Source organism: Solanum lycopersicum, chromosome 9 (assembly GCF_036512215.1).
Source record: "Solanum lycopersicum chromosome 9, SLM_r2.1".
In the NCBI taxonomy this organism is placed as follows: domain Eukaryota; kingdom Viridiplantae; phylum Streptophyta; class Magnoliopsida; order Solanales; family Solanaceae; genus Solanum; species Solanum lycopersicum.
The window spans coordinates 60,307,092-60,318,982 of NC_090808.1; the positions used below are offsets into that span (position 1 = coordinate 60,307,092).

Below are 11,891 nucleotides of genomic sequence, written 5' to 3' on the forward strand. Positions count from 1 at the left end.
ACCTCCACATGTATCTATATGTATTTTCTCAATATATGATAAAAAAACTCTTAACTATTTTGACAAAATAAATTTTTTTGGACGTATAGATAATAATGAAGTGGGTCTAATTTATTATATAGTCTTTCCTTTTAATTTTGCGAAGGTGTAGAGACTAGAGCCCACTGCATACATCATTTTGTTCCCACATTAATTTCATTAGGTCCACATGATGATGAGTTATTATTTCTCACAATAAAAAAATAACCAGTGAAACTATTTCAGTTTGGGTCAAATGACCTTTAGCTTAAAATATTTAATACGAAGCTTGTTTAATTAACATATATATATATATATATGTATATATGTATATATGTATACCTCAGAAGTCATTTATATTGTGTATAAAAATAATGTTGAATAAAATACATTAATGATTAATGCATACATGATTTTAAATTATGTTGAGATTACTTTTTTATATAATATTTAATTTGATGTATTAAAAATAAATTATGTTATATAACTTCTTCTATAAGATAAAATATATTTACAATATACCCTTCATGTTTTTTAGCTTTGTAAAATGAAAAATATCTTGAGAGGGCTGGAATTTGAGGGGGCAGTCAATTATACCATTATAATGAAATCCTTTATATTATCAATACATAAAAATTTATAGTTAGTAATATACACTTCAATTCATATGATTTATGTTGCCAATTTTTTTTTTTATATATATATATAATAAAGAATAATGCACAAGTACCTTTCAATCTATGTCCAAAATTCTAGAGACACACTTATATTATGCTAAGATCCTATTATCCTTTAAATTTATTTTATTAATAATTTTCTACTCCTTTCGACCTATGTGACACTAATTTGTGAGCTCAATTGACTTTTTTCTCAAGCTAGTATCACGTAAGCTAAAAAGAGATAGAAATTACTTATCAAATAAGTTCAGGTTGTCCTTTCTTGATTTTGTCAAAATGATCAAGTAATTAGGAACAACTATAAAAGGAAAAATGGATAAATAATTAAGAACGGAGATAATATAAGCGTGTCTCTAGAATTTCGAATATAAATTGAAAAGTTACTTGTACATTTTCGAAGGTTAAGACATTATCTATGGGAAGGAATCAATTATGCACAAGTCTCTTTCAAGAAAAGAGAAGTCATTTTAGGAGTAAAAATGGGTCAAAACTCAAAAACCATCAAACAACAAAAGGAAGGAGGCCATTGTTTATGTCACTTAACAAACAACTTGAGGGCTTCACATCACTATTCATGTCACTTACTAATCAATGTGGGGTTTTACATCATTATCCAACCATTAATTTCTTTTATTTGAAGTTATGATGCCTGGTTCCTCTTTTGTCTTCTGACAAGGATAACTCATATGCATATATATAGCTTACTCATCATAAATATCTCAAGCACACAAACTTCATTTTAACCATTATCACCACCACACTAATCAAGAACAAGTATATGCATCTTGCTTTTTACTCCCGTTCATTTTTAACAGTCATGATTTTTTTTATAGTTGAAATGATAAAAAAATTAATTAATATTTTATAATGTATTTTTTTATTATAGTGATATGCAAAAAAATTGTACTTAATAATATTTTTGGTACATTTTTTGTATGCACAATTATAATTTAAAAGAATTATAACGAATATAGTTATAATTAAGGATTTATAACACTTTTCTCTCTCGTCTCTCATCTCTCTCGCACACATTTCTCCTCTCTTTGTGCTCTCTCGCTAGCCTTTCTTTGCCCTCTCTCTTACGTCCTCTTTTCTCCCTCAATGCAAATACAAATACAAATAATAACAACAAATGATGCAAAATACAAATGTTAACAATCAATGTTATAAATACAAATAATAATTGTCAATTATACATAATTTTTTAAGTGATACAAAATACAAGTGCACATGACAACAAATGAATACACATGTGACATGACAATAATCAATAATACAAAACACAAACACACGAGGTAACAATACAAATATACATGACAACATATGTACGCAAATACAATTTGTTACGAAATACAACATTGATATAATCATATTTTTTTTATACAAATTGCATTTCGCTAGTACAATTGAACTTGATAGTACAAAATAATTGTATTCCCTGATACATATACATATTAGTTCTATATATAGTATATACAATTAATTATCCATAAATAAATATAATTCCCTTCTCTTCTCTCTTTGCCCCTCATCTCTCTCATCCTTCTCTCAATTTCACTCACCTTTTTTTTAAATCATAATTAAACAAACTATATAGTATAGATCTCTATTAAACCTAAAGTACAATCTTTTTTTTAAGAAAAAAAATTCTTAAATAATCTTTTTGTCTCGTATTAATAGTCATTTTCTTTGCACGTCTCCCAAAAAAATCATAACTATAAAGTATTTTTGTACCATTCCATCCTTTTCGCTATTCAATAAATGATAGTAATACTAATATATTTAAGAACAAGACTTAACTAATCTTATTTCAAGAATATTTTAAAGATAAAAAGAATTAATATTATAAAATGACAAGTAAATTAAAATAAATATTCTCAGCATCATGATAACTAATATAATAAAGTTGGAGTAAAGGGTCTACTAAATCATGCAATTTTTTCTTCTTCTTCTTATCATTAGTTTAGTTTCCCTTTATGTCTTTCTTTTTACAGAAAATTACATATTCCCTTGAAATAGAACACTCACTTCTAAAAGGAAAAAATAAAATACACTCTCTTTCTAAACAATTAACTATTTTTTTTTATTTTAAATCAATTTAATTAATTTTTTTTTGTCCAGATAAATAAGACTGTGACGCCTAAAGGTGCACTGTTTGAGCACGAGGACTTCACGTGAAGGACAGGCGCTGAATTTTGTTTAATACAAAGCTCACAATAAACTCTTTTTTTGTCTTTTTCTTTCTTTTTGTTTTTTTTTTGCCAATTATTTTTGTCCTTCACTTATCACAAATCACAATCCATTAATCAAAATTTGTTTGGATCAAAACTATTTTGGATTGTGCTTTTTCGTAGAATTATCGATGAGTGGTAATGTGCTTGTTACTACTAATATTCAAAGTAAATAATGTTTGAATTGAAGAGTACTAAATGGTATGAAGATATCCTTCGTTTTTTAGGATATTGGTGCTTCTGCTGTCCAAATATTATATAACATATATATCCTTTATACTAATATATATACATATGTCGTAATCTTATTCATCGATTGACATTTATTAAATATCGAATCGACAGATAAGATTGTGCCACATGTTGTTATTTATTCTTCCGTTAGAGTGGAAGTATATGTGCTCTACTTTTTGAATGACAGGAGCACCAATCCCAAAAGTATGATGAATGGTATCTGCATAGCATTTATAATAGTTCAGGAGGTATATTTATCCTTTTTTTCCATTTAAAATTTTAATGTTTTTCTTTATTTTATTAAGAAGAATATGATCAAGCTGCCCCTAGCTTATTTTGGTTCGATAATTGTGTGAAAGTAGGAACTTGGCGATAAAGAGAAATGGAGAGATGCCGGAATTAATCAAATTGAAGTAATCTAATAAGTGTGTGACTGTTGAGACGATCTTATGTACACCCTACCCTACCATCCATTTGGTCTTTGTTACTAGTGGTAAGTTTGCTTTATAAGTACAACAATATTTGTGAGTTTCAAATCTTGAATTCACTCCGGATAATAGTAGTTAGAACTAGCAAGGAACCAAGGTTGAATGAATACCTAAAATTCTATGTTAGCAATGTATTAGCCTAAGCTTGTAGTGCACTCGTTTCGAACAACTTGACTTCAAATCAAGACTCCTTGCGACTCACACCAATAACAACACTAAGCATTCGGGTCGATTGAAAAAGGCAAAACCCATTCATTTCCAAAGTCCCAAATTATCTATTATTCAATAGATGTCAAAGCAATTCACTTGAAAACCACTCCATTCATTTCCAAAGTCCCAAACTATCTATTATTCAATAGATGTCAAAGCAATTCACTTGAAAACCACTCCATTCATTTCCATGGAATCTTGAATATTGCTTGGTAGATTAACCAAGTACAATGAGAATTACTACATATAACATGGCTTTAGAATCTCAAATGCCCATCTTGTGGCTGAACTATGATTTGGCTTATCCTAATACATGGATATGTCTTGGTTTGACTAAAAGAAAAAGACCAAAAAGATTTAGGCTCACTTTGTTGACAACTTGATAATAGACAAACATGCCCGCTGCTAATAGAAAAGAATCAAGCAGAGGCAACAACAAACTAATTTATCTTCCATACAGACAACACAAGAAGATAGCAAAAACTCTGAGAAAAGAAACCTCCTTGATGCAAATACGCGTAGTTTTCATGTTAAAATCGCTAACATTCAAGGTATGGACAGAGGTTTACTAAAAGAACCAGCAGCATTGAGCTAAAAGGGTTATATATACTGTGCAAGGAAGCTGAACATCTCATCCCTTGCACCCTGCAGGAACAACTCAACCCTTTTTGAAGTAGTTATCCATCGAAAACTGCAATGGAACTCGATCCGTTATCCAAGACCTATATTCTCATTAACGTGCAGCCAAGGACCGTTCCTCTACACCTTGTCATTGGAGCAACTTGACGCCACACTTGCCTCTCATTTCCGAGTGTCAGGGCATCAACATCAGACAGCAATTTAATGTCCCAATTCCAGCGCTCAGGTCCAATAACCCCTCCAACAATATAGATATCATCACCCAGACCTATCATCGCAAACCCAATTCTTCTACGGAACTCGGATGCTGAAACTACCATCTTCCTTGTTTCTCTTTCCTGCCTGTATATGAGCCAATGACTCAATACATAAAGTTTTCCCCTAACAACAGCCATGGGACCTTGGAGCCAACCGTACTCATGCACAGTCCAACCCTGCTTCACATTTTCCAAAACCTGAACAGTTGACAAACCTTTGTGCAATACATGAACTTTACCACCAATAACCACTCCTGAGCAGGCAGAGTTGTGTGTGTGATGGAGATCAGGGATCGGATCCCAAACATTCTTCTCGGGATCATAGATTTCTGCTTTACATATTGATTTTCTGCAGTTAGTGAAACCCCCTGCAACAACTATCTTCCCATCAAACACACAACAAGCGAACATTGCCCGAGGCACAATCATAGACGCACACAGACTCCATTCTCGGGTTACCGGGTCATATGACCAGACCTCATCAGTGGCAAAACTTCCATCTTGGTCACCAGTCAATGGATCCACAGCATCACTACCACCACCTAGAACAAAGAGTTTTCCAGCAGTAGATACCACACCAAAGTGTGCCAGATGTCTGATGTTTGATGGAAGAACAGGGAGAGTAATCCAAAGATCACGCATAGGATCATAAAGCTGCCATAAATTATCAGGATCAAAAGCACAGATGCATAAAAATTCCTCAGATGATTTGACCTCCTGTCTTGCCTTAAATAGTTCGCCACTTCGAATAGCAGCTTGCCAGGAACGTGAAACAAGTTCTAACTTGGGATGAAGATAAAAGGGAACCCGTGCAAGACACCTGAGAGCAACAGCATCAGGAAGCCCTTCAATGAGTACAGACATTACTATCAAGCTTGCATCTACCCCAATAGTACTGAACTGACTGATAAATCTTGTTTAAAAGTCGACCTGAAAAAACATGACAAATTAATGTAGAGATCTTGAACAGACATTATAACCCATACATCTGCTAGAATAAAGAGCAGCATATAACAGGATAATTTTAACTTCTTTGTATTGAATATGATAAAATGTCAAACATCTTAGTCCACTGATCCCGTGATCAGAGCTCTGTCTGCATTCTAAATGCCCTGCCTTTCCCAATCTTCAAGCATATTTGGACATGTAAAGAAAAGACAAAAGGCCACCTCTCTCCAGACAATAGAAAGGATAGAAAAAAAAGGACCTTTTGTAGCAAGAACTAACATGTTTATCAAATGCACTCATGTCCCCTCCATTAGTGATTCAATTTTTGATATCCTCATCAAACACTATAAGCTTATTGGAAGTGCTACTACATGGAAATGACGCAACAATCTTTCTATTTCATTTGGAAAAGTTGAATTAAAAGACCACCCAACAGGATAACTAGAAGATTTTCCCCTACAATTTCAATACGCCCCATAAGATCCCTATCACCAGGGAATAGTAAGTCACACTAGCTTAAATATTGATGAACCAAAGACCTGGAAAGCATTTCCATTGCAGAGCCACCATATTAGTCAAATATTATCAGTTTTTCTACAAGGCAAACATCATATGTTCTATATCTATGACCTCCACAACATTTTCAAAGAGAAGAATCTTGCAAGCAGAGAACTTAAGAAGGTACTGAATCAAGTACTTGACGTGTCTTAACTAATTCTCCTGATTTTGGCCAAACAATAAAGTCCTACACAAAGTAGCTACATTTCTAAATGCATAAAAAATTTACTATGCCACAAAGATGCCCATCTTACAAAAGCATACAACTGTATTTTAGAGAAACTTACAAGCAGCTAGATAAGCATATCCTGTGCCAACCTGATTTCTCAAAATGATGTGGAACCTAGAGATATCATGTAAATCTACAAACTCTGGCTGTATCTCATCCACGGTAGAGATAGCACTAGTAGTGTCTTAAATGAGGGTGAAAGAGGCAGGAAGTTTCAAGCAAAACTAGGGAACAACCATAGAAAAAGGGGGGAGAACTGTTAAAGTGGAATAATATGGCTACCACAACCCTAAAGTAAAATTTATTCCATTTGTCTTTCGTCAATATGTTCAGTTTGAAAGCAGCTAGAATGTTACCAATCACTGTAGTTAAGTACTTGGGCAAAACGATACCCTGTAATATCTTCTCAGCTACTTTATGAATAAATCGAAATAAAAATGTTAAGCAGAAACAAAAAAGATAATCCAGCAATAAACTCAGGTCGTGACATCACCTACAGATGTGAGCACTCTCCCTCTTGCTTCTATTTGATTTTACTTCTCTGTAAACAGGAAGTGCAGTACCATGCAAATTAATCCTCCACCGCTCCACGAGATTTACCAACCTGGATTATCATTTGGGGCGATTAAGGAAACAAAGTACAAAGAAGATATCATATTTAAGGTAGTAAAATATAAAGATTAAGTGTAAAAGGATGTGAAAGAAGTATAAAGATGTCCTATTAAAGCTGAAATGATATAAAATTGCAGTAGTGTTTTGACTTGATTGCTTTCCCTTAAAAGAAAGAATTCACCCGTTTGGGACAGACCAGATTGGAATGTTGCCCAAAGAATTGGAAGGAAGGATTTTATTTTCAATAGTACATGTATCTACGACAGAGAAACTGACAGCAAGACAGAAAAAAACATTAAGACATGGAGAATAAAGTTTAAAAAGTATAAAAACAATACCATCTTTTTGGTTCTTATAATGGTGAACCAAGTTTCTCCCAATGTTACAGCCCCCAATGGCTGGCCTAACGGCTGAGTCGTCAATCTAATAACCTTGGAAAGCAGGCATTTTGGTAGTGGCGACACTAGGTGGATTTCTTCCTATCTAACCCTTGCGGGAGGTAGCACAAAACTTGTGAATTAGTTGCGGTGCGTGCAAGCTTGGGCTTAACACTACAGTAATAAAACAAAAGGAATTCTCTCTACATTATTAGAAGCAGTATTTGCCCCAACCCTAAAATAAAACAAGGTACCAAAGAAGCATTGAGGGAATTTATCCATTTTTACTTAATAAAAGAGCATTATAAGTGGCTAAAGAGTATTACAGTAGACCTTTACCTCCCTAAACAATGGAAAATTCAAATGAGAGAGATTTAGGCCTTAAATAGTTCCACGTAAATTAAGCGCGAGACTCGGGTCAAAAGTCATGTTATATACAATATTAAAAGTAGTGATTGACAATTCAAAACTCTACCATTTTGGGACTTAATGTTTGTTCTGATTGGAAGAAGGAAAAGGGTATGTACAGATAAAGCAAATAGAGCACAGCAGAGAGTGGAATGACAAATAAAAGAGAACAGATGAAACGAATGCGAAGAGCTCATTTTAAATGCACAAAGAAAGCAAAGTAAGAAAATGACTGGTGATGGTAACCTTGAGGAATAAGCACAAAGGGGAACAATTATTACACGCATATGGGGCAATCTGGTGGTACAGTGAAACAAATTCTCTCTGTGGATCAAGCTTCAGCGATTGGTTAGAGAATACTTAAGAACTGACCAGAAAACAAAAGGATTTGATGCTTGACTGCCTAAAAGCAAGAAATCTCGCTACGGATAAAAGTGCCCAATGAAATCCAGAGTAGACATTAACCGTAGTTTAAATTACAACTAGGAGGAAAAGGACAGAAGGTTAATAAATGGCTTGCGCCACTGGATATAGACAGTAGTCAGTATGAGCTGTTTCCTTCCACAATCACTTTCAGGATTATGCAATTTATATTGCACAAATATCAGCATTTCAAAGCTAAGCAGATCGAAAAATCAACTTAGTTTGCAAGCAAAAACTAACATAAGATTTCCAGTTATAAAACAGAAGATATTAATCTCAAAGAACACTATGAAGCTTGATCTTAATTTAACTCATTTATTGAAACCCTACTCATGAATTTCACTTATGTGAGGATCTTATCGTCAATCCTAATTCCTAAGTCTGCAACAGACGGGGGCTGTAGGTAGGTTGATAGGCAATGTAAAGATAGCAAAAGAATGATAATTGGAGAAATGTGAATGGTGAGGTGGATGCGCCTGTACAAGATATAAACGATTACAAACGTTAGAATGTGCAAGTGGCACAAATAAAAGGATAAATTGAGAGCAGGTCGCTTGAAATGATTTGGACATGTTATAGACTTCCAAACGCACCTATTATAGGTGTCACTATGATAACTGAATGTGTCAAAAGGGCGAGGTGGATGTAAAATCACATGGAGAGAAGTAATCTAAAAATTGACGATATTTCATACTTACTCCATTTCATTTTATATTTCTTAGTTTGATTGTTTGACTAGGTACAAAGTCTACATTTTTTTGAGAATGGTGATATTGAATATGAAGTTTAAGACATAAAGAAAACTTTTGAATCTTGCGGTCATAAAGTAAAGGGGTATGTATATAACATATCAAAAATATCTTTCGAATTTTGTAATCTTAAACATGTCAAGTCATTCTCAAAAGGGAGTGTCATTGTCATTAAGGTAAAATGAGATGTTAAAAGTAAAGCTTACAATGTATAGAAAAGTGGTATTTTTTAGAACTAAATAAGAAGGGAAGTAAGACATATAAATTGATACGAAGTTAGTAACAAGAACACATACACACAAAAAAAACAATAATCTATTATGCCAAAACCCACTAGTACCGAATAGGCTGTCATTGTACACTTCAGTGTTGTGCCCTTTTACTTTGGTTAAAGTTTTGAATGTTAGCATACAAATAATTGTGAGAATTGGATAAACTCTAGTTGCATTTATCTCACTAAAAATTTGAGCACTTACAAGAAAATAAGCCCAAACGAAATGGCAAAGATCATTTAGCAAACCTTAACTAGATTAGACTTGAGGCATAGTTGTTGTTATTGTCTTGAGACCTGCAGCTAAGTTCTTTAGCCGCAATAATAGAGTAGTACTATATAGTCCCATACTCGTTGCGCCAATATCATAATTGGACATAAATCTCATACCATGATGAGAAAATTCTCACAAGTGTCTACATTGTTAAGTTGCTACGACTAGAGATGTGTTTGTTCATTTCGAAGTGGAAATCAAAAACCAATTCTTTCACCAATCCAGCTAAACATCTTTTAAAAGAGTGATTTTGTTCAAGTATACTGAAAAGACACTAAGATGGCAAAAGATTTGATACATGGTTGAATCTATAGATTAACAACAAAGCACTAAAGATCAAATTGATTCCTCCATCATAAACAAGTATGAACTATCCTAATAAAAAGCAGAAAAGGGTAAATACAAACACTCTTAAAACACACAAAAAACAGCCAAATCTTAACAAGACAAATCAAATGATGGCAGCTGAAAAAGTACATAAACATAATCACCCAATTAAACCCAAATCCCTAACACAACGAAAGAAGTATAAAACAGCAAAAACAGAAAGTTGGGTATTTCAAGAATTGGGAAAATGAGCAATCTTGAAAAAAAAAAACAGGAAAAAACTAAACTTGGGTGTTTCAAGAATTGGGGAATCTTGAACAAATTCCAAGAATTAAGTGGAAAGCAAACCCGATTCCCAACTGATTCAGATGAAATTGAAAATAAATATACCTGAACCCTGCAGCCCTTGAACAAGTAGAGGTGAAAGAAGATGCCCCTTTTTTGGAGTGATTACAAATGAGGAATGAATAATCAAATACCAGATTTACCTTAAAAACAATTTTGAGAAGTGTTTTAGAATAATTAGAAGAGAGTGTTTTTGGAAAGTAACATGAGTTTACCCTAACAAAATTAAAACAAGAAAGAATTGATTAAGGCATATTCCTATTACATCATCAGAATTCTGTCATTTGGTTCGGTTTTCTATTATTTGATCCAAATCATAATTTCAATTTCTACTTGTCCAACCATGCTACAATAAATAACTAGTACTTTCCCTGTCTCTTCAATTTACGTAACACACTTTTTTTAATTAATATAATTAATTATAATAATTTTTTTTCAAGTGAAATTTAAGAAAGATGTATTTTTTTTAAATATTTAATAACATAATTAATATTTTTTCTATTTAGATGTGTCACTTTATTTAAATTTTTATGTATTTTAAAATATATTTAAAACATAGCAAACTATTATCATATTTTTTAAACTTTCATGTCTAATCAAGTGATCACATGAATTCGGTGGGATTACTATTTCAAGCTCTCATTCTGTCATATATTATATGAAAGTTTGAAACTTTGAAAATGTAAGTTGTTATTAAAATTGTATTTTTGAATTTTAAAATTGTGTTTAGTTTTTTAAAAAAAAACTATTTTTTTTGTGAATGAAAGTTGAGATTTGAAAATTAGATTTTTAAATTTTTATTGAATTTCATGACTAAACTGATATTTAAAGATAAAATTTAAAATTTATAATTAAAATGTTAGCTAAATTTTTTCACGTAAAAATTATTAACTAACTGTAATTAACTCAAAAATAAAATAGGAATTTATACATTTTGCACTGGAATATTGTTGTGGCATGCCACATTAAATTTTTACTTTAACACTTCAAATTGCTCATTTCGTTTATAAACAATTTGATTGGTCATAAAATTTGGAAATTTATAGGAAATTCACTCTCATTATGCTGTAAAAAGTTTATTTGAAAAAAAAAAGCTTTCATTAAAACTGCATAAAGATCCTTAATAGCAAGAAAAATAAAAGAAAATTATCCAAAAATTGAGAAGTTATTTTTTTTTATCTGAAGTACGTTTTATATTTTTCTGCAATACTATTTTATTTTAATCATGTAGTGTTCATGGCATATAAACAATCTCCGTTTAAAGAAACACACAACCAACTTACGAATTTTTATTATTTTGTTTTTCAACCTTATGTGGAAACAATTGTTAATTCCATTCACATAGATCAAATGATTGGATCTCTAAAACGATAATAATGCTACAATTTGATCCGTTTTATGCACAAATACACACATTATATTCACATTAGAACATTAATAAAGTCAAATATTTACTAAAAAATTCAAAATAATAATACGTTCAAATTTCATATCTATCGTACATGTATATATAAAAAATAACTTTAATTATAAATCTTTTTTAAATTGTTTGCTTAAGACTTAAGGTACAGGAGTATTACTTTTTATAGCTAGACTAGATATAGCTAAAAAATACA

At 31.9% G+C, this 11,891-nt stretch overlaps 1 protein-coding gene across 3 annotated transcripts; it reads right to left on the reverse strand.

Moving 5' to 3' along the window:
• Positions 1 to 4,019: 4,019 nt before the first annotated feature.
• Positions 4,020 to 10,628, reverse strand: LOC101260373 (F-box/kelch-repeat protein SKIP30). 3 transcript variants are annotated; one of them, XM_004247132.4, is made up of 3 exons: positions 10,321 to 10,628; positions 6,983 to 7,093; positions 4,020 to 5,684 (listed from the first exon to the last, which is right to left on the reverse strand). In XM_004247132.4, exon 3 carries the CDS (start codon positions 5,616 to 5,618, stop codon positions 4,581 to 4,583), a length of 1,038 nt encoding a protein of 345 aa, XP_004247180.1. In that variant the 5' UTR covers positions 5,619 to 5,684; positions 6,983 to 7,093; positions 10,321 to 10,628; the 3' UTR covers positions 4,020 to 4,580. The 3 variants fall into 3 exon arrangements, with proteins under 3 accessions (XP_004247180.1, XP_010326385.1, XP_004247181.1); XM_010328083.4 differs by lacking the exon at positions 10,321 to 10,628 and adding an exon at positions 7,440 to 10,318; XM_004247133.5 differs by lacking the exon at positions 10,321 to 10,628 and adding an exon at positions 9,579 to 10,312.
• Positions 10,629 to 11,891: the final 1,263 nt, after the last annotated feature.

Excerpts from the sequence above, each read along its gene's own strand:
- LOC101260373 (XM_004247132.4), bottom strand. The coding sequence starts at position 5,618 with ATGTCTGTACTCATTGAAGGGCTTCCTGATGCTGTTGCTCTCAGGTGT.